The 24061-nt window shown below is 41.5% G+C and overlaps 1 protein-coding gene across 5 annotated transcripts in view; it reads left to right on the top strand.

The window, feature by feature from the left end:
• MARCHF1 (membrane associated ring-CH-type finger 1) overlaps nt 1-24061 on the top strand; it is a 484877-nt gene that overhangs the window by 426162 nt on the left and 34654 nt on the right. For all 5 annotated transcript variants that reach the window (XM_043513291.1, XM_043513293.1, XM_043513292.1 and 2 more), the window contains one exon: nt 16595-16775. In XM_043513291.1, coding sequence (XP_043369226.1) covers nt 16595-16775 — 181 coding nt within the window. The remainder of the gene's footprint in view (nt 1-16594; nt 16776-24061) is intronic.

Below are 24061 nucleotides of genomic sequence, written 5' to 3'. Positions count from 1 at the left end.
TTTTCAAGACTGCCAAACTGTACACAAAGCAATGCATGGATCCTGTTACAGCTGTGAATGGAGCTGGTCCCTATCTGCCCAGTTACTGAGACTGAAGAACTTATGGATCTAAAGGTAGTTGAGGCCTGGGATTACTTTAAATCAAAACTGCAGAAGCTATCGGAAGCCTGTATCCCAAGAAAGGGGAAAAAATTCATAGGAAGGAGTTGTAGACCAAGCTGGATGAGCAAGCATCTTAGAGAGGTGATTATGAAGAAGCAGAAAGCATACAGGGAGTGGAAGATGGGAGGGATCAGCAAGGAAAGCTACCTAATTGAGGTCAGAAGATGTAGGGATAAAGTCAGAGAGGCTAAAAGTCGAGTAGAGTTGGACCTTGCAAAGGGAATTAAAACCAATAGTAAAAGGTTCTATAGCCATATAAATAAGAAGAAAACTAAGAAGGAAGAAGTGGGGCCGCTTAACACTGAGGATGGAGCGGAGGTTAAAGATAATCTAGGCATGGCCCAATATCTAAACAAATACTTTGCCTCAGTCTTTAATAAGGCTAAAGAGGATCTTGGGGATAATGGTAGCATGACAAATGGGAAGGAGGATATAGAGGTAGATATTACCATATCAGAGGTAGAAGCAAAACTGAAACAGCTTAATGGGACTAAATCGGGGGGCCCAGATAATCTTCATCCAAGAATATTAAAGGAATTGGCACCTGAAATTGCAAGCCCATTAGCAAGAATTTTTAATGAATCTGTAAACTCAGGAATAGTACCGAATGATTGGAGAATTGCTAATATAGTTCCTATTTTTAAGAAAGGAAAAAAAAGTGATCCAGGTAACTACAGGCCAGTTAGTTTAACATCTGTAGTATGCAAGGTCCTGGAAAAAATTTTGAAGGAGAAATTAGTTAAGGACATTGAAGTCAATGGTAAATGGGACAAAATACAACATGGTTTTACAAAAGGTAGATCGTGCCAAACCAACCTAATCTCCTTTTTTGAAAAAGTAACAGATTTTTTAGATAAAGGAAATGCAGTGGATCTAATTTACCTAGATTTCAGTAAGGCATTTGATACCGTGCCACATGGGGAATTATTAGTTAAATTGGAGAAGATGGGGATCAATATGAACATCAGAAGGTGGATAAGGAATTGGTTAAAGGGGAGACTGCAACGGGTCCTACTGAAAGGCGAACTGTCAGGTTGGAGGGAGGTTACCAGTGGAGTTCCTCAGGGATCGGTTTTGGGACCAATCTTATTTAATCTTTTTGTTACTGACCTTGGCACAAAAAGTGGGAGTGTGCTAATAAAGTTTGTAGATGATACAAAGCTGGGAGGTATTGCCAATTCGGAGAAGGATCGGGATATTATACAGGAGGATCTGGATGACCTTGTAAACTGGAGTAATAGTAATAGGATGAAATTTAATAGTGAGAAGTGTAAGGTTATGCATTTAGGGATTAATAACAAGAATTTTAGTTATAAGTTGGGGATGCATCAATTAGAAGTAACGGAAGAGGAGAAGGACCTTGGAGTATTGGTTGATCATAGGATGACTATGAGCTGCCAATGTGATATGGCTGTGAAAAAAGCTAATGCGGTTTTGGGATGCATCAGGAGAGGCATTTCCAGTAGGGATAAGGAGGTTTTAGTACCGTTATACAAGGCACTGGTGAGACCTCACCTAGAATACTGTGTGCAGTTCTGGTCTCCCATGTTTAAAAAGGATGAATTCAAACTGGAGCAGGTACAGAGAAGGGCTACTAGGATGATCCGAGGAATGGAAAACTTGTCTTATGAAAGGAGACTTAAGGAGCTTGGCTTGTTTAGCCTAACTAAAAGAAGGTTGAGGGGAGATATGATTGCTCTCTATAAATATATCAGAGGGATAAATATAGGAGAGGGAGAGGAATTATTTAAGCTCAGCACCAATGTGGACACAAGAACAAATGGGTATAAACTGGCCACCAGGAAGTTTAGACTTGAAATCAGACGAAGGTTTTTAACCATCAGAGGAGTGAAGTTTTGGAATAACCTTCCAAGGGAAGCAGTGGGGGCAAAAGATCTATCTGGTTTTAAGATTCTACTCGATAAGTTTATGGAGGAGATGGTATGATGGGATAATGGGATTTTGGTAAGTAATTGATCTTTAAATATTCAGGGTAAATAGGCCAAATCCCCTGAGATGGGATATTAGATGGATGGGATCTGATTTACTAAAGAAAACTCTTTCCTGGGTATCTGGCTGGTGAATCTTGCCCATGTGCTCAGGGTTTGGCTGATTGCCATGTTTGGGGTCGGGAGGGAGTTTTCCTCCAGGGCAGATTGGAGAGGCCCTGGAGGTTTTTTTGCCTTCCTCTGTAGCATGGGGCATGGTTGACTGGAGGGAGGCTTCTCTGCTCCTTGAAGTTTTGAACCATGATTTGAGGACTTCAATAGCTCAGACATGGGTGAGGTTTTTCATAGGAGTGGTGGGTGACATTCTGTGGCCTGCGCTGTGCAGGAGGTCGGACTAGATGATCAGAGTGGTCCCTTCTGACCTTAGTATCTATAAATTATGCTGGATGCCCCAGGAGTCCCAAACCACAGGCATGGATTAGGGTGGAACAGTGTCTTTCCTCTGGTCATGCCCCCTTCCAGCAGCAGAAGGATGGCACAGGACTATGTTCCACTGGAGGTTCATCCTCACACTGGGTTAATCCCTGCTGAGGTGGGATACACCTTGCACTTTAGGACAGATTGTGCCTGCCTATTTAAGTCTCTCCTCATAAAAAAAAGAAATCTGGGACAAATCATAGATATAATCTTCTTCTCAGTAGGTGCGTGGCTTTACATCCACTAAGCGTGGGAACGTGGATAGGTTCTTTTCTTGTGGTCTCTGAACAGTTTGGAAAAGGAATTTAGGGCACAATTCTCTTGGGTTACTTCTAGAGCAAGGGTGGCAAACAATGGCCCAGGGGCCGCATCCGGCCCTCCAGATGTTTTAATCCATCCCTCAAGCTTCCGCTGGGTAGCAGGGTCAGGGGCTTGCCCCACTCTGAGCAGCTCCTGGAAGCAGCAGCATGTCCTCCCTCTGGCTCCTATGTGTAAGGGCAGCCAGGGGGCTTTGCACACTGCCTCTGCCCCAAGTGCTGCCTCTGCAGCTCCCATTGGCCACTAACTGTGGCCAATGTGAGCTGCAGGGCAGCGCCTGCAGACACGGCAGCGTGCAGAGCTACCTGGTCGTGCCTCCACGTAGGAGCCAGAGGGGTGACATGCTGCTGCTTCTCGGAGCTGCTTGAGGTAAGCGCTGCCTGGAGCCTGCACCTCTCCCATGCCCCAACCCCATGCCCCAGCCCTGAACTACCTCATGCCCTCCAATCCCATCAGTCCCAGCCTGGAGCACCCCCTTGTACTCCAACCTCTTATCCCCAACCCCACCCCAGATCACCCCCAGCCGGAGCCCTCACTCCCTCCCATACCCCAACCCCCAATTTTGTGATCATTCATGGCTCGCCATACAATTTCCATACCCAGATGTGGCCCGAGGGCCAAAAAGTTTGCCCACCCCTGTTCTAGAGGAAGTACATGAAAGTTTGGATAGTGTGTATCCCCCTTCAGGACTCTGTTGTGAGTCCCCAAGGGCAGAAGCATCCTTCCATCGGATGCCTTTGTGCCTGTTTCAGAACGAAGGCAAGTTGCAACTAGTCGGGGTGGCCAGCAAGACAGAGAAAAAGAGTGTGCAAGGAGCTGTTTGCTGTGGCATGCTGACAAAGTAACGGGTCCTAATGTATTCAGTGAATTCCTTACATAGCTAAGAAATAACAGGGATTTCAAATGACAACATACCGCCCATATTTAGCCTCATTTACAGCCATCCAGCGCCATGAAGTCAGCTCCATATACCTCTTCAGCTGCTCCGTATAGTTGGCAGGATGGCTGGTTTATGTACCATGCTGTCACAGAATGTATCTGCTCTGTCTTTGAAGGTACATCTACACTGCAGCCAGAGGTGTGATTTGCAGCTCGTATAAACATACCCATGTAGGGTGACCAGATATCCCGATTTTATAGGGATAGTCCCAATTTTCGGGGCTTTTTCTTATATAAATGGCTATTATCCCCCACTCCATCCTGATTTTTCACCATGCTAGTTTTAATCTAGGTAGTTCACTAAAATTGAAGTGAGGACACATTGGCATGTGCTTCAGCATGGGCTACAAATGTAAGTTATGTACCCACCGGGGTCCGGCAGGCTTGTGCAGTCCATGCTGAAGCCCACACTTGCCATATCCTCACTTCTGTTTTTAGCAAGTTGGCTAGATTAAAGCTAGGAAGATACATCTACACGAGCTGCAATTCACATCCCTGGCTGTAGTGAGATATACCCTGAGAACTTCAGAAAGGCTTTCTTAATGTCCCATGGGCTTGCAGAGATGTAAATGAGGGAAGAATTTGGCCCTATGTAGTCAAATGAAGTGTAGTGAATGTAGTGAAGCAAAATATTCTCTGAAATACCTTGATTTATTATTTCCCAGACTGAGATATAGGAATGAATGTGTGGAAGATCAAATAAATACAAATGTCAGGGCCACATTCTTGCAAAGATGCATTTAATTGGTGCATTCATACTCTCACATGAGTGCAGAAAATGGATTACTGCATGGCATTTTGCTCTTGTTTCTTTTACAAACGCATCCACAGTTAGATATTTCATGTGCAGACCTTAGCTGCAACTTTTTAAAAACATAGCCATGAGTAATGCAATTTATAGGATATTATGAGTGTGGATATCTTGTGGATAAGGGATCCTTTTAAGACAAACCTATTTTAAATCTATATTATCTTTGGATTCTGGTGTCACCAGTGTTAGAGTTTACATTGTCACCAGAAATCCCTGATGAGAAAATTATGCATGTATCATGTGCCAAATGTATCCAGAATCTTTTGTGATGGACAGTCCATTCAGGGGTTCTGGTGACGCAAAGTGCTTGCAGTCTCCGTCGTGGGGGTCATTCCTGAGGCCCATGCTACCCTGCAAATGCTGGGTTGAAGATAATGTAGGTAGAGATGTATTGATTCAGTAATAATCCTAGTCTATCTCAGATGAGAAAGCTCCTTCAGAATACTTTGCACAGATCAGTTGATGAGAATGGACTGTTCACCAAAGGTAGTACAATCCCTCGGATGAAGCAGGCAAGACTGATGCAGGATAATGGAATATGTTGTTTGCTGCACAAGCAGGAATGAAATTGGCCTATTTTCCTAACTACTGAAGTGTAAAGATAATTAGTGAAAGACAGGTTAGGATAACCACTGTTCTCACTAATGAAGCAGAGATTAACAGCTATTCTTCCTAATGAAGGTAAAATTATTACCCTGCACGTGAAGGGAAAAATACAAACCTATTGCAACCTATCTATATCTCTAAATTATAGGCAGTGCAGGTGGTGACACTTATTATTAAGGTTGCCTGACAGTTTCTATTAAAGGACCCTATTTTCAGTTGCTAATAATTTTGCCAGATTTTAACCATAGGGGCTGAAATGTTCCATGTTGTACTCCTTTTCTTTTTGCGGATACAGACTAACACGGCTGCTACTCTGAAATCCATGCCAGCTGTTTGTCCAATGGTGAATTTTTTTTTTGTTTAGCTGTTTCTGAAAGTAATTGGAGATTTTATCATAATGCCTTAGCACAAGGGGGATGAATTAAGATTGCATGGGAAATCTTAATTTGGGTGTGTCCTAATTTTTGAGTGCTTGACTGTGTAACAGTAATATTCTTTTAACAATAATTTTGGATGTAATATGTATAAGAAAAAACTAAAGTAGCACGTTACTTCCTCAAAAGTGAGAAGATGATACAATTAAGGTTGCAGCTACAACTTTATCTGTGTCCTCTTCTGTGTATTCATTTAATTACATGATGCACTCAATATGTCACATAATGCAATATGTTAACATTCTGTTTTTGTGCAATCTTTCCATGTACATTTTAGAGCTGGTCAAAAATTTTTTCACACAAAAAGTTGTCAAAAATAGTTTTTTAAAAAAATATTAAACCATGAAAAATTGTCAATATTACTGAAACTTTCAATTCTTCTCTAAATTTTTATTTAAATTATTTTCAAAATTTTCTTTTTTATTTTGTCTACTGAAAGATGTTTTCTTATTGAAAACCCAGTTTTCAGTAAATGAAAAGCTTTGAAAACAGTTTTTGCAAAAAGTTTTGTATAAAATATTGCAGAAGATTTCACAAAATATGGAAAATAAGAAATGGAAACAAAACTGAAATTGTTCATAAAATTGTTTTCCTGGTGCATAACAGATAAATCTGGGCTCTGCAGGAGCATATTTTGTAAATAAATAATGTTCATGGATTCTGTCTTGCATGCACACAGAGTACCATATCATTCCACCAGATGCTGTGTGTGTGTGTCTTGGTTTAAAGACTTCAAGGAGCAGAGAAGCCTCCCTCAAGTCACCCATGCCCCATGCTACAGAGGAAGGCGAAAAACCTCCAGGGCCTCTCCAATCTGCCCTGGAGGAAAATTCCTTCCCGACCCCAAATATGGCAATCAGCTAAACCCTGAGCATATGGGCAAGATTCACCAGCCAGATAGCCAGGAAGAATTTTCTGTAGTAACTCAGATCCCATCCATCTAATATCCCATCTCAGGGGATTAGTCCTATTTACCCTGAATATTTAAAGATCAATTACTTACCAAAATCCCATTACCCCATCATACCATCTCCTCCATAAACTTATCAAGTAGAATCTTAAAACCAGATAGATCTTTTGCCCCCACTGCTTCCCTTGGAAGGCTATTCCAAAACTTCACTCCTCTGATGGTTAGAAACCTTCCTCTAATTTCAAGTCTAAACTTCCTGGTGGCCAGTTTATACCCATTTGTTCTTGTGTCCACATTGGTGCTGAGCTGAAATAATTCCTCTCCCTCTCCTGTATTTATCCCTCTGATATATTTATAGAGAGCAATCATATCTCCCCTCAATCTTCTTTTAGTTAGGCTAAACAAGCCAAGCTCCTAAAGTCTCCTTCCATAAGACAAGTTTTCCATTCCTCGGATCATCCTAGTAGTCCTTCTCTGTACCTTGTGAAATATATTATGATTATGTAATTATCAGGCAGTAATTTGATGTAATGTTCTTAAACATATGTACAGCATTTGATTTGGTTCTGCATAACATTTTGAGTAAGAAACTAGAACAATGCAAAATCAACACTGCACATGTTAAATGGATTAAAAACTGCCTCGTAGGGCTCAAAATGTAATTGTAAATGGGAATCCAATTTGAGTGGGTGTGTTTCCTGGTGAGGTCTCACTGGGATCAGCTCTTGGCCCTATTCTATTGAGTATTTTTATCAATGATCTGGAGGAAAACATGAGATAATTATTGGTGAAGTTTGCAGATGAGACAAAGATTGAAGGAGTGGTACGTAATGAATAGGACAGGTCGCTGGTACAGAGAAATCTGGTTCTTTTGGTAAGCTGGGTGAAAGCAAACAGTGTGCATTTCAATAAAGCCAAATGTAAGGTCAGATAACTAGGAACAAAGAATATAGGCCATACTTATGGGAGGGGGATTGTGATGGGGGTACCAACGCCACAGTGAGCCATCAAAGGTTAATGAGCTGCTGTGGACCCACTCAGCCCCTCTCTGCTACATGTGCACACGCTGATAATGAAGGGGCAGGTAAAAAAGGAAGAGGAGAGCTCAGTAATGAGCTGATGAGGGAGAAGAACAGACCTCCTACCCTTTGCTCCCTAAGGAAAGGCCCAGCCCAGAACCACTGCAAAGACTGCAGGAGCCTTCCAGAGGGAGTGGAGGAGGCAAGCAGGCCAGCACAGGACTACTGCGTTTGGTTTGGGGACTATTTCTTTGTTTTGCTACATAAAGACTGTTGGGCTGTCTGTGTTGGCCCATGGGCTTAACAAGACTGTTGCAAGAAATCCCAGGGGGGAAGAAGGGTCTAGATTTATGCATTCTAGTCGAGTCTGACCTGTCATTTGTCTTGGATTCTGAAGACCACACAATCACAGGGGCTCTAACCAGTGATTCTGAAAAAAACTTGGAAGCGGGGGGGGTAGTCATAGTGGATAATCAGCTGAACCTAAGTTCCCGATGTGGTGCTGTGACCAAAGGGTTAATAGAAAAGGAGTACTTGTGGCACCTTAGAGACTAACAAATTTATTTGAGCATAAGCTTTGAGCTGTAGCTCATGAAAGCTTATGCTCAAATAAATTTGTTAGTCTCTAAGGTTCCACAAGTACTCCTTTTCTTTTTGCGAATACAGACTAACATGTCTGCTACTCTGAAACCTGTCAAAGGGTTAATGCAATCTTTGGATTTATAAACTGGAGAATATCGAGTAGGAGTAGGGAAGTTATGTTACTCCTGTATTTGGCACTAGTGTGACCAGTTCTGTTGCACTCGATTCAAGAAGGATATTGATAAATTGGAGAGGATTCAAAGAGCTACAGTACTGATTAAAGGATTAGAAAACATGCCTTATACACTTAAAGAGCTCAATTTAACAAAGAAAAGGTTAATGGGTGACATGAATACAGTCTATAAGTACCTACATGGGGAACAAATATTTGATAATGGGCTCTTCAGTGTAGCAGAGAGTTATAACAATGACTGGAAGCTGAAGATGAACAATTCAGATTAGAAATAAAGGATAACTTATTAAAAGTAAGGGTATTTAACTAGTGGAACAATTTATTAAGGTTGTGGTGGGTTCTCTGTCACTGAAATTAAGTCAAGGTTGGATGTTTTTCTAAAAAATATGGTCTAGTTCAACCACAGCTATTGGGCTCGAAGCCGTAATTAATTAGAGGAAGTCATATGGTCTGTGTTTGTGCATAAGGCCATACCAGACTATCACAATGGATCCTTCTGGTCTTAAAATCTATGAATTTATGAATATGTGACTCATATAATGCACAGGCACAAGGAGTAATGTTAAGGATGAAATTGTAAATACTCTTAATATAGTATTTTGTATGGAATTTCCTCTGTGTGTGAGTGTGTGTGTGTGTGTTCTAATTTTGTTTTTCTAAGAAAAAGGATAAATTCTATAATTTGGAAATAATTGTAAATACATAATTAAAAGTTGCTGTCCTGTGGATCTTACATGATATTTATAAAACCACTTGCTATCAGAGTGCAATTGAATCATTGAGGCATATCTCCTGAGGAGCCCTTCCTCGGTCACTGTGTATATTTTTTACACTGTAGCCAACTTAGTTCTCTGTCCATGTATTTTTAAAACATTGAACTGTCATTGTTTAAAAAAATTCTTTGCATGTTCAAATTGTGATTTTTAAATGGACTCTAACTCAGCCAAGTAACTAATTTTCCACAGTATAGTCAAAATAATTTCTCCAAAGTGAAGACTATTTGTCTGCCAAATTTAAAGCTTGGGAAGTCAGTGGGAACTGGGACTTCCCCTTTAGGACCCTTCCAAGAGCTCAGCCTGCTCTTTTGGACACCGTCAATTCAGTATCAGGACTGTTCAAAAATTAGCAAAACTTTTTTGGGGGTGGGGGTGGGTAGGGAGAGTATTTTTTTCCCATTTAATTAATCTCAAAAGTGCCGAAACAATTCGTATTCAAATTTTTCAAGGGTGGCGATGGGGTATGTATATTTATAGAATCAACTGATATATTTATATATTAAATTATATATTTTTTTATATAACATATATGTAAAATTTGAATTATAGCTGGAGATCTAGCTACACCTGTATTTAAAAAAAGGATATATAGAGAAAAATAAAACCCTCAGGCAGAGACCAGGCCTGCAAAATGCCAACCAGATATTTCAGCAAGTTATGAGCATCAGAAAATGGGGGGCTAGAATGGAAAAAATTTGGCATCTTTAAATATAGCTATTGCTAGCCCTCCAGCTATAATTATTTTATGCAATATTTTTTTCAACATCCTTGAAGAATATCTTTTCTGAGGTGAAATTTATGACCAGGGTAGGTGGGCAGTAGTAGGCCTGGTCAATTGCTGTGCTGGTTCAAATCCTCCTAAGCCAAACATTCACACTTACTTACTCTGTCTTTAGGCAAGACATGCTGTGCTTCATTCTAAGCCAATCTTTTATGGGTCAATAAATTACAAACAGAACAAAAATATACAGAAGAGAAGAGCACTTAATATAGTGAAAATTGTTTCTAGAGTCATTTCCTCTGGATATCATTTCTATTGCTAGAATGTTTGTTTTTCTCACTGCATGTTTTTAATTTATATTTCAGATAGTGTTTTGTATTAAGTGTTTCTACAGAAGAATAGTTTTGTTCCTTTCAAAGTAGTACTGTCATTTTATTTGCAGATCCCAATTGAATTTTAGCTTTATATTTTAGCTTTTATAATAATGTAAAATGATTTCAACAATGGTTGAAAAAGACTATTGGGTACCCAATTTAGTTGTCTAATTTCTAAATGGCTTAAATGCTGTAAAATAAATTATATGTAACTGGAATTAAAATGAGCAAAGCCTTGTATTTTCCCTTTGGGAAATAGTTTTAATTTAAAAAGAAAGTGATGTTCATAGAATCATAGAATCATAGAATATCAGGGTTGGAAGGGACCCCAGAAGGTCATCTAGTCCAACCCCCTGCTCAAAGCAGGACCAAGTCCCAGTTAAATCATCCCAGCTAGGGCTTTGTCAAGCCTGACCTTAAAAACCTCTAAGGAAGGAGATTCTACCACCTCCCTAGGTAACGCATTCCAGTGTTTCACCACCCTCTTAGTGAAAAAGTTTTTCCTAATATCCAATCTAAACCTCCCCCATTGCAACTTGAGACCATTACTCCTCGTTCTGTCATCTGCTACCATTGAGAACAGTCTAGAGCCATCCTCTTTGAAACCCCCTTTCAGGTAGTTGAAAGCAGCTATCAAATCCCCCCTCATTCTTCTCTTCTGCAGACTAAACAATCCCAGCTCCCTCAGCCTCTCCTCATAAGTCATGTGCTCTAGACCCCTAATCATTTTCGTTGCCCTTCGTTGTACTCTTTCCAATTTATCCACATCCTTCCTGTAGTGTGGGGCCCAAAACTGGACACAGTACTCCAGATGAGGCCTCACCAGTGTCGAATAGAGGGGAACGATCACGTCCCTCGATCTGCTCGCTATGCCCCTACTTATACAACCCAAAATGCCATTGGCCTTCTTGGCAACAAGGGCACACTGCTGACTCATATCCAGCTTCTCGTCCACTGTCACCCCTAGGTCCTTTTCCGCAGAACTGCTGCCGAGCCATTCGGTCCCTAGTCTGTAGCGGTGCATTGGATTCTTCCATCCTAAGTGCAGGACCCTGCATTTATCCTTATTGAACCTCATTAGATTTCTTTTGGCCCAATCCTCCAATTTGTCTAGGTCCTTCTGTATCCTATCCCTCCCCTCCAGCGTATCTACCACTCCTCCCAGTTTAGTATCATCCGCAAATTTGCTGAGAGTGCAATCCACACCATCCTCCAGATCATTTATGAAGATATTGAACAAAACGGGCCCCAGGACCGACCCCTGGGGCACTCCACTTGACACCGGCTGCCAACTAGACATGGAGCCATTGATCACTACCCGTTGAGCCCGACAATCTAGCCAGCTTTCTACCCACCTTATAGTGCATTCATCCAGCCCATACTTCCTTAACTTGCTGACAAGAATGCTGTGGGAGACCGTGTCAAAAGCTTTGCTAAAGTCAAGAAACAATACATCCACTGCTTTCCCTTCATCCACAGAACCAGTAATCTCATCATAAAAGGCGATTAGATTAGTCAGGCATGACCTTCCCTTGGTGAATCCATGCTGACTGTTCCTGATCACTTTCCTCTCCTCTAAGTGCTTCAGGATTGATTCTTTGAGGACCTGCTCCATGATTTTTCCAGGGACTGAGGTGAGGCTGACCAGCCTGTAGTTCCCAGGATCCTCCTTCTTCCCTTTTTTAAAGATGGGCACTACATTAGCCTTTTTCCAGTCATCCGGGACTTCCCCCGTTCGCCACGAGTTTTCAAAGATAATGGCCAAGGGCTCTGCAATCACAGCCGCCAATTCCTTCAGCACTCTCGGATGCAATTCGTCCGGCCCCATGGACTTGTGCACGTCCAGCTTTTCTAAATAGTCCCTAACCACCTCTATCTCTACAGAGGGCTGGCCATCTCTTCCCCATTTTGTGTTGCCCAGCACAGCAGTCTGGGAGCTGACCTTGTTAGTGAAAACAGAGGCAAAAAAAGCATTGAGTACATTAGCTTTTTCCACATCCTCTGTCACTAGCTTGCCTCCCTCATTCAGTAAGGGGCCCACACTTTCCTTGGCTTTCTTCTTGTTGCCAACATACCTGAAGAAACCCTTCTTGTTACTCTTGACATCTCTTGCTAGCTGCAGCTCCAGGTGCGATTTGGCCCTCCTGATATCTTTCCTACATGCCCGAGCAATATTTTTATACTCTTCCCTGGTCATATGTCCAACCTTCCACTTCTTGTAAGCTTCTTTTTTATGTTTAAGATCCGCTAGGATTTCACCATTAAGCCAAGCTGGTCGCCTGCCATATTTACTATTCTTTCGACTCATCGGGATGGTTTGTCCCTGTAACCTCAACAGGGATTCCTTGAAATACAGCCAGCTCTCCTGGACTCCCTTCCCTTTCATGTTAGTCCCCCAGGGGATCCTGGCCATCTGTTCCCTGAGGGAGTCAAAGTCTGCTTTCCTGAAGTCCAGGGTCCGTATCCTGCTGCTTACCTTTCTTCCCTGCGTCAGGATCCTGAACTCAACCAACTCATGGTCACTGCCTCCCAGATTCCCATCCACTTTTGCTTCCCCCACTAATTCTACCCGGTTTGTGAGCAGCAGGTCAAGAAAAGCGCTCCCCCTAGTTGGCTCCCCTAGCACTTGCACCAGGAAATTGTCCCCTACGCTTTCCAAAAACTTCCTGGATTGTCTATGCACCGCTGTATTGCTCTCCCAGCAGATATCAGGAAAATTAAAGTCACCCATGAGAATCAGGGCATGCGATCTAGTAGCTTCCGTGAGTTGCCGGAAGAAAGCCTCATCCACCTCATTCCCCTGGTCCGGTGGTCTATAGCAGACTCCCACCATGACATCACTCTTGTTGCACACACTTCTAAACTTAATCCAGAGACACTCAGGTTTTTCCACAGTTTCGTACCGGAGCTCTGAGCAGTCATACTGCTCCCTTACATACAGTGCTACTCCCCCACCTTTTCTGCCCTGCCTGTCCTTCCTGAACAGTTTATAACCATCCATGACTGTACTCCAGTCATGTGAGTTATCCCACCAAGTCTCTGTTATTCCAATCACGTCATAATTCCTTGACATCACCAGGACCTCCAGTTCTCCCTGCTTGTTTCCAAGGCATTGTGCATTTGTATATAAGCACTTGAGATAACCTGTTGATCGCCCCTCATTCCCAGTATGAGGCAGGAGCCCTCCCCTCACAGACATTCCTGCCTGTGCTTCCTCCCGGTATCCCGCTTTCCCACTTACCTCAGGGCTTTGGTCTCCTTCCCCCGGTGAACCTAGTTTAAAGCCCTCCTCACTAGGTTAGCCAGCCTGCTGGCAAAGATGTTCTTCCCTCTCTTCGTAAGATGGAGCCCGTCTCTGCCCAGCACTCCTCCTTCATGGAACACCATCCCATGGTCAAAGAATCCAAAGCCTTCTCTCCGACACCACCTGCGTAGCCATTCGTTGACCTCCACGATTCGACGGTCCCTACCCAGGCCTTTTCCTTCCACGGGGAGGATGGACGAGAACACCACTTGCGCCTCCAACTCCTTTATCCTTCTTCCCAGAGCCACGTAGTCCTCAGTGATCCGCTCAAGGTCATTCTTGGCAGTATCATTGGTGCCCACGTGGAGAAGCAGGAAGGGGTAGCGATCCGAGGGCTTGATGAGTCTCGGCAGTCTCTCCGTCACATCACGAATCTTAGCCCCTGGCAAGCAGCAGACTTCTCGGTTTTCCCGGTCAGGGCGGCAGATAGATGACTCAGTCCCCCGGAGGAGAGAGTCCCCGACCACCACCACCCGCCTTCTCCTCTTGGGAGTGGTGGTCGTGGAACCTCCAACCTCAGGACATCGCATCTCATGCCTCCCAACCAGCGGAGTCTCCTTCTGCTTTCTCCCCCCAGACATATCATCTGGTCCACTCTCCGCATTGGTACCTGTGGAGAGAACATGAAAGCGGTTAGTTACCTGTGTCTGTGTTACTGGAACCCGGACATTCCGCTTACCTCTTCTGGAGGTCACATGTTGCTTTTTTATGTAACATTTTAGACAGAGAGAAAACTTTTATCTAAACTGGCAAAGAGTAAGACTTACAAATTATCATTAGTAAAGAGCTAAGATCATAACTGCATTCACGAAACTTTAATCAACTCTTGGGAATGTGTGTGCTGTATCAAAATAGCTGTTTATTCATTTTAAAAAAATTAATCCTATATAAGGGAGGGTTTGAGTAAAAAGCCAGTGTACAGTGAGGACACATAATAGCTGAGACTTCAATTTGTCAAGTTTGGCTGGGCTAGCACAGGTTAGAACACAGGTGGATTTTTTTTTTGTAGAATGTGAACTTGCCTGAACATGTACAAAAACCTAAAGTGGTGAGCATGAGTGAAGATTTGTATCTTTGAGTAATGCATTGGCACTATTATCAGATCACTGACTGAACCAACTGCGGAGACAGCTGTCAATTTCATGTACTGTTTTCTTTTTAAGTTGTGTTTTCATTTCTGGCTGTACATCTGGAAGACTCACTCTGTTTTGTTTTTTCATTTTGTAGACTAATTTTCACATGGCTGTGGGCCAGGCTGTTGAAAGATATAGAAGGGAGTTGAGTTTTTTCAATGGCACTTTTGGCATAAATCAACTCTTACTTGTCTTTCAAATTTCCTCTTTCTTCTGGCAATAGACTAGGTAGCGTATTTGCTACTGTTGTAGTCAATAGTTATATCAACATATTTGAAAGACTTTGCTAGCCCTTCTCACAATTCATGTCAGGTGCTCATGTATCCTGATGGATATGACGCTCCTTCCCAGCTTCCCCAGTGTAAAACATATATAGCATGACAGCCCCCATAAGGAACAGACTGGACACAGTTGTCTGTATATTTCAGCAAGAGTTTTTCTTTAGGTTTTTTCATACAAGCGACAGAATTTGAGGAAGAGTTACAAAGTGTTCCTTTTCTACATTTTAATTGCCTGTTGCAAGCTTCACATGTCTCTGAAGAACTAAGTGCCGTGGTTACCACTTCTCTATTTTGAGGTTGATGTGGTTTGGGTTTTGATGCATTGCTTGTGGCTTCTTATTTTTTTCAGTTTGCCATTTAGGACATCCATTTAGCTTTTGTGAGTGTTTGTTGAAATTAAAGTTCTTTTTAATGAACAGCCATACATAAAAGTCCTCTGTTCACCTGCAGAACAATTTTTAGCCTTTCTAGAGACACTGTCAACAAAGGTGTCAGTAAGTACCAGTTCTGATTATTGTGGTTTTTGGTTTGGTTTTTAATGTGGACAGATGTTTACTAAGAACTGACTGAGATCACCAAGTCATTTGACGTAGGCCAAAGGAAAGACTTTAAATAATAGTACCTTTAGGACACTACTGACTCCAAAACATTTGAAACAGAGATCCAAATGTAAAAAAATCTCTTTATCCCATTACCAGCTACGAATCAGTCTGTGGCCAGTCCTCACAGGGTGCACACTCAGCACCCTCAAGGGGTACATCTACAGTGCAGCTGGGAAGGAGCCTCCCAGTGTGGGTAGACAGATTCAAGCTAGTGGTGCTTGAGGCAGTGTGCTAAAAATAGCAGCTTGGACTCTCAGGGTCACTCAATGCTCTGAATGTGAGCTCAGGTAGCTATCCAAGTCTCTGCTGGAGCTGCAGTTTCTATCCTGCTATTTTTAGCATGCTAGCTTAAGCCCCACTAGCATGAATTTGTGTGTCTTGGCTAGGAAGCTCGCTCCCAGCGGCAGTGTAGACATAGCCAGGCTGGCTGCTGTTGTATTCTTTGTGCTTCCAGATAGTGCAGTTACCTACCTCAAAAGGGGCAGAGACAAATGGAAAACAGACAGGGCTGTGACTCTTCAGAGGTTGTGACCCTCTCAACCTCTCCCAAGGGGAGTGTATGAACGCTAAAGATATCCACAATTCTGTCTCCCTTATCCCTTGGGCCATTTTCAGGGTAGGCTTCCTATACCTTTCATACTTTGCCTGTTTAAGTTGGGGTCTGAATCTGTCACTCTTGCAGAATATATCACTGGGACTACTCACAGAATGAGGTACTGCTCAGCATGAGTATGGGTGACAGAACTAGGCCCTAAAGGTTTTGTCATACAAAAGGTACGGGGGGATGAGTATAATTTCTATGGATTCATCTCTAGATCACACAGCAAATTCAAAGTGTCAGAAGGGAATGAGGAATGCATTTCTGGGCTCCAATCTTAAAGGTCACATACCTTAAGTCTTATGAATGTCAAGTCTGAGAATGAAAAGCAGTGTAAATAAACCAGTGTTTTTGCTTTGCTCCTTGGAAAGCTCCCTTACTATCTGTTGCTGTCCTCCCTGTCAGGATCTGTCACTGTGAGGGAGATGATGAAAGCCCTCTCATCACACCATGTCGCTGTACAGGGACCCTGCGCTTTGTTCATCAGGCATGCCTGCACCAGTGGATTAAAAGCTCAGACACCCGCTGTTGTGAACTCTGCAAATATGACTTTATAATGGAGACCAAGCTCAAACCTCTCCGGAAGGTACGATATTAGTAATTTAATTACATTCAAGTGTTGAAAGGATGAGATAGCTGCACAACCTGCTGACATATTTAAGATACATTTACATTTCCCAAATGTCATTTGATTTACTGTTGCAATAAACACAATGGGGTGATGCTCTACTCCACAGAAGTTGATCAATTTACAGTAGCTGTGGTTCTGGTCCAATGTGTTTCATGCCCTGAGAACACACACACAGTAATATTGTCTCTTATGATATATTCTGCTGTTTAGATTTTTCTTCCTTAGCTTTGGTGTTATATTGGTGTGTACATAGATTACAAAATCAGAAGGGACTCAACAATAATCTAATCTAATCTGAGCTCTCGCATAATATAGGCCATAACATATCACCCAGCAATTCCTCCATCAAGCCCATAATTTTTGGATGAGATTTGTACAGATGCTTATGCAGAGATGGAAATTGGAGGTATCCCAAATAATGCTTCTAGATGCATAAATGTTAATGGTTACATTTGTGTGACAATTTATAATACCCATGTGCATTAAGTTCCCTCTGTATATTAGGTTACATTAACTAATTTGGTATCTAGGAAGTCAAGTGTATGCAGTTTGAGGATAAATATTCTTGGATGAATCTTTTAAAAGTCTGTTTAATGTCAGTTTACAGAAGGTGAAGAGGTTAATTTTTTTGCAAAAGGGAAATATCCTTTCTTTCTCTTGTGATTCTCTCCCCTTCTCCCCTAATACATCATTGTGTCCTACTGAAGTTTTTATCTTTGGGGTTGGAGTTTCATTAGAGTCAGCATCCAATTTAAAGCTAAACTTTAATTTTTATGTGAGGTTTTCTAAAAGTGATTATGTAAAAATAACATCTTATTCAACCGACCTGTTCCCTGTGTTCCCTGTATTCAGAGCCACTTTGGTGAAAAAAGATAGGTTTTACTGCTTTTTACTCTTGTTAACACAGCCTGGAGAGAGTGAGCCGGATGCTATGCCTTCCTGTGTCTCGTTCACAGAAATTGTTTAGCAAGTTCCAATCAATTATACCAGCTAATAAAAAGCACAGGGGCTGTGCAGGTGTCATGGAAGGCTTAATTTGATCTGCAAATGCTTTATCACAGGTGCTGATGTTACAGAGAAGGAATACATTATTTTAAACTGCCAGCCCTGCAAACTCAACCTGCGATCTGAGAACTGAGCACATCTAAATAAGTTATTACTTATTATTTATAATTTTATTAATATAAAAAGGCAAATTTTATCTGATGGAGAGTACTTAAATATCTTTAGTCATACCCTTTGGCATGAGCTATACAAATTGCTCACTTCCTTTTCAACATAGGTTTCAATACTTCAATTGCTAGTGTAACTGCCAAATTTACAAGTAAAAATTGCCATGTTTCCCAGGTGAATACATTGAGAGCATGTTATTTAAACAAATAAGCTGTCTAATTCCACTTTACATTACGTTTAAATGGGTTGTGTGGGAAGCCCAAGAAATACAAGTTACAGCTTCCATGATGAAAAGAAATGAAAAACTAACATTACTATTGACATCTGAGCAGGTAACTCTCACTCAGAATTCTTCTTTCATTCTGAAAATCATATGGAATACTGGCAGATTTAGAGTGGTTACACAAAACCACATTCGTGTAAGTCTATAACTTTCTTCATTGAATGGCAAACACTTTATTCGTCTTTAGACATGCCCCCCTGACTCTGAGTCATCACCAGTTCTTGGGAATATCTCTGATTTTGTACATGCCAGGGATTGTCCCTGTTTTTTTAGAAAGTAGTTATTTTCCACTTAAAGAAGCATTCCAAGCTCAATTTATTTCAGCAATATTAAAAGATGCCAACCAGCCTTCCTCCCCCCCCAAATTCATAACTTATCAATATTGTATGTACAGTATGGGCCCAGTGTATAACTGTATGGACCCAGTTCTCCCACTGAAATCAGTGACAAAAGTTTGAGTTTTATATTGTAATTTGGGCTCGGAAATATCCCTTTTCTCCTCTTTCTTGCTGGTCTTCTCTGGTTAATTCTTCTCTCTGCTAAATACTTCAACATACCAAAATTACCTGGAATTTCTTTGAAACAATACTGAGAAGTTCTTTAAATTATCTATATTACTTGCATTAATGGAATCCTGAGTATTATATGCTTTTGATACAATATCACTGATATACCATCCCTAACTGTTTACATTTGTCTCTTCTTATCATGTCACCATGTTAAGATACACCATACAGTCATAAAGAAGCTGTTTTGTATGTTGTTGCAAAAGCAAAACTAGAATGGTAAGAGAGATCACAAAAAGATCAGCCATATGAATGTTCATGTGCATTAGTAGTTGTGGCAGTAACACGATCTACATGAACTTGGTGGATTCAGGTGTCCTAACCTGTCCCAGTAATGTTCTAAATTGTTCAATAATCCCACTCAGGCCTTCAAAGGCATCAGATGGAGGCCCCCCTTTCTATGCCAGAGCATTGCCTACCCATGTACTGCAATCCTGATCCCATTCCCATTCAAATGGATGGGAGTTCTGCAACTGATCTCAATGATATCAGGATTAGTCACTACATTGGGAATCCCCAAAACAATTATTCCCTGTCTATAACTGGTCAGAGAGTGACTTTTATAGCAAGGGTAGCCAAGGAGAATCATCTTAGGTTAAATATGATCTGTAGAATTCTAGAACGTGTAGCCACAGCTACCTTCATATTTAATGGAGGAGAGGGCCACAGAGACTACCTGTCTTTATCCATGCAGTCTAGTTGAGCCTGCTCTTATGGCTAAATCCTATCAAAAATGGTAATCTTTCTCTAGGCTTTTTCAACCATCTTACAGAATTGAAACCATCTTATAGAAAATTATAGCCCTGCTATACAATTTATAGGATGGTTCAGAAAAACTTATCATTCTCTATTCATTAAATTCTGTAATCTTTTACATTTACATTTCTATACCATTGACGTTATCTCTATTAAATTCTATAGGGCTATCCCATAACTCTGGATCTGTCCATGTGTAGAAAGGTATATATTTTAAAAATGGGTGACGGGGGAGAGAAAGCAAGTATGTGTTCCAGGGTAGTTCAGAGTAAGGCTGCGGCTGGCTATACTAAAGAGCTTACAATGGTGCAGCTGCGCCGCTGTAACACAGGTGGTGCAGATGCTCTAAGCTGATGGGAGAGAGCTCTCCTGTTGACTTAAGTATTCCAGCCCCTGTGAGTGGCGGTACCTATGTTGGTGGAAGAACCCTCTGACATAGCACTGTCCATACCAGTGCTTAGGTCAGTATAACTTCCGTCGCTCAGGGGGTGGTTTATTCACACCTCTGAGCATCATAATTTATACTGACTTAAGCTGGAGTATGTACGTAGCCTAAAATTGCATTACCATGAAGTACAGTAGCCTGTGGTTCTATTGTACATTTGTAGTACAGTTTCATTTTGGAGTAAAATAGCAAACTAAACAACATTTTTAAAAAATGAAAATACTCATCACTAGTGAATGAGAGTAGAAAATAGGAAATAGTTACTGCCAGGCTTGAGAAAACGTGGATTAAGAAATGTTGAGAAATGTTGGTGTATAACAGGCAGTTTCTGGAAACTTTGATTACTTCACTAACTGGTTCAGTAGTGCCTGAATCGACTGTAAATGCATCAAGACATAAAGGAATTAGTTAAAAATACAATGATGACAATGCAAAATGTATAGAAAAGCAATTTACATATTCCTGTCTAATTCATCATAGAAGTTTTATTAATATTGAAAAAGCCATGGTATTTGCAAATAACCTCCTAGATTCATAGATACTAAGGTCAGAAGGGACCATTCTGATCATCTAGTCCGAACTCCTGCACAGCGCAGGCCACAGAATCTCACCCACCCACTCCTACGAAAAACCTCACCTATGTCTGAGCTATTGAAGTCCTCAAATCATGGTTTAAAGACTTCAAGGAGCAGAGAAGCCTCCCTCAAGTCACCCATGCCCCATGCTACAGAGGAAGGCGAAAAACCTCCAGGGCCTCTCCAATCTGCCCTGGAGGAAAATTCCTTCCCGACCCCAAATATGGCGATCAGCTAAACCCTGAGCATATGGGCAAGATTCACCAGCCAGATACTAAAGAAAATTCCTTCCTGGGTAACTCAGATCCCATCCATCTAATATCCCATCTCAGGGGATTACTCCTAATTACCCTGAATATTTAAAGATCAATTACTTACCAAAATCCCATTATCCCATCATACCATCTCCTCCATAAACTTATCGAGTAGAATCTTAAAACCAGATAGATCTTTTGCCCCCACTGCTTCCCTTGGAAGGCTATTCCAAAACTTCACTCCTCTGATTGTTAGAAACCTTTGTCTAATTTCAAGTCTTAACTTCCTGGTGGCCAGTTTATACCCATTTGTTCTTGTGTCCACATTGGTGCTGAGCTGAAATAATTCCTCTCCCTCTCCTGTATTTACCCTCTGATATATTTATAGAGAGCAATCATATCTCCCCTCAACCTTCTTTTAGTTAGGCTAAACAAGCCAAGCTCCTTAAGTCTCCTTTCATAAGACAAGTTTTCCATTCCTCGGATCATCCTAGTAGCCCTTCTCTATACCTGCTCCAGTTTGAATTCATCCTTTTTAAACATGGGAGACCAGAACTGCACAGAGTATTCTAGGTGAGGTCTCCCCAGTGCCTTGTATAATGGTACTAAAACCTCCTTATCCCTACTGGAAATGCCTCTCCTGATACATCCCAAAACCGCATTAGCTTTTTTCACAGCCATATCACATTGGCAGTTCATAGTCATCCTCTGATCAACCAATACTCCAAGGTCCTTCTCCTCTTCCGTTACTTCTAATTGATGCATCCCCAACTTATAACTAAAATTCTTGTTATTAATCCCTAAATGCATAACCTTACACTTCTCACTATTAAATTTCATCCTATTACTATTACTCCAGTTTACAAGGTCATCCAGATCCTCCTGTATAATATCCCGATTCTTCTCTGAATTGGCAATACCTTCCAGCTTTGTATCATCTGCAAACTTTATTAGCACACTCCCACTTTTTGTGCTAAGGTCAGTAATAAAAAGATTAAATAAGATTGGTCCCAGAACCGATCCCTGAGGAACTCCACTGGTAACATCCCTCCAACCTGACAGTTCACCTTTCAGTAGGATCCGTTGCAGTCTCCCCTTTAACCAATTACTTAGCCACCTTTTGATGTTCATATTGATCCCTATCTTCTCCAATTTAACTAATAATTCCCCATGTGGCACGGTATCAAATGCCTTACTGAAATCTAGCTAAATTAGATCCACTGCATTTCCTTTATCTAAAAAATCTGTTACTTTTTCAAAAAAAGGAGATTAGGTTGGTTTGGCACGATCTACCTTTTGTAAAACCATGTTGTATTTTGTCCCATTTACCATTGACTTCAATGTCCTTAACTAATTTCTCCTTCAAAATTTTTTCCAGGACCTTGCATATTACAGATATCAAACTAACTGGCCTGGAGTTACCCGGATCACTTTTTTTTCCTTTCTTAAAAATAGGAACTATATTAGCAATTCTCCAATCATTCGGTACTATTCCTGAGTTTACAGATTCATTAAAAATTCTTGCTAATGGGCTTGCAATTTCAGGTGCCAATTCCTTTAATATTCTTGGATGAAGATTATCTGGGCCCCCCGATTTAATCCCATTAAGCTGTTTGAGTTTCGCTTCTACCTCAGATATGGTAATATCTGCCTCCATATCCTCATTCCCATTTGTCATGCTACCATTATCCCCAAGATCCTCTTTAGCCTTATTAAAGACTGAGGCAAAGTATTTGTTTAGATATTGGGCCATGCCTAGATTATCTTTAACCTCCACTCCATCCTCAGTGTTTAGCGGCCCCACTTCTTCTTTCTTAGTTTTCTTCTTATTTATATGGCTATAGAACCTTTTACTATTGGTTTTAATTCCCTTTGCAAGGTCCAACTCTGCTCGACTTTTAGCCTGTCTCACTTTATCCCTACATGTTCTGACCTCAATTAGGTAGCTTTCCTTGCTGATTCCTCCCATCTTCCACTCCCTGTATGCTTTCTGCTTCTTCTTAATCACCTCTCTAAGATGCTTGCTCATCCAGCTTGGTCTACAACTCCTTCCTATTAATTTTTTCCCCTTTCTTGGGATACAGGCTTCCGATAGCTTCTTCAACTTTGATTTAAAGTAATCCCAGGCCTCCTCTACCTTTAGATCCACAAGTTCTTCAGTCCAATCCACTTCCCTAACTAATTTCCTTAATTTTTGAAAGTCAGTCCTTTTGAAATCAAAAACTCTAGTTGCAGATTTATTTTTGTTAATCCTTCCATTTAGTTTGAACTGAATTAGCTCATGATCACTTGAGCCAAGATTGTCCCCTACAACCATTTCTTCTATAAGGTCCTCGCTACTCACCAAAATTAAATCTAAAATGGCATCTCCTCTAGTCGGTTCAGCAACTACTTGGTGAAGGAATCCATCAGCTATCGCATGTAAGAAAATCTGAGCCCTATATTATTACTAGCACTGGTCCTCCAGTCTATATCTGGGAAGTTAAAGTCTCCCATGATCACGCAGTTTCCATTAGTATTTACTTTATTAAAAACATTAAAAAGGGCTCTATCCATATCCAAATTAGATCCGAGAGGTCTATTTTTTGTTCGTTTTGTTCAATATCTTCATAAATGATCTGGAGGATGGTGTGGATTGCACTCTCAGCAAATTTGCGGATGATACTAAACTGGGAGGAGTGGTAGATACGCTGGAGGGGAGGGATAGGATACAGAAGGACCTAGACAAATTGGAAGATTGGGCCAAAAGAAATCTAATGAGGTTCAATAAGGATAAGTGCAGGGTCCTGCACTTAGGATGGAAGAATCCAATGCACCGCTACAGACTAGGGACCGAATGGCTCGGCAGCAGTTCTGCGGAAAAGGACCTAGGGGTGACAGTGGACGAGAAGCTGGATATGAGTCAGCAGTGTGCCCTTGTTGCCAAGAAGGCCAATGGCATTTTGGGATGTATAAGTAGGGGCATAGCGAGCAGATCGAGGGACGTGATCGTTCCCCTCTATTCGACACTGGTGAGGCCTCATCTGGAGTACTGTGTCCAGTTTTGGGCCCCACACTACAAGAAGGATGTGGATAAATTGGAAAGAGTACAGCGAAGGGCAACAAAAATGATTAGGGGTCTAGAGCACATGACTTATGAGGAGAGGCTGAGGGAGCTGGGATTGTTTAGTCTGCAGAAGAGAAGAATGA

This window comes from Dermochelys coriacea, chromosome 4, assembly GCF_009764565.3.
Source record: "Dermochelys coriacea isolate rDerCor1 chromosome 4, rDerCor1.pri.v4, whole genome shotgun sequence".
NCBI classification, from domain to species: Eukaryota; Metazoa; Chordata; order Testudines; family Dermochelyidae; genus Dermochelys; species Dermochelys coriacea.
The sequence above is the reverse complement of the archived record's forward strand: the minus strand, read 5'-3'. Positions and strand labels throughout refer to the sequence as shown.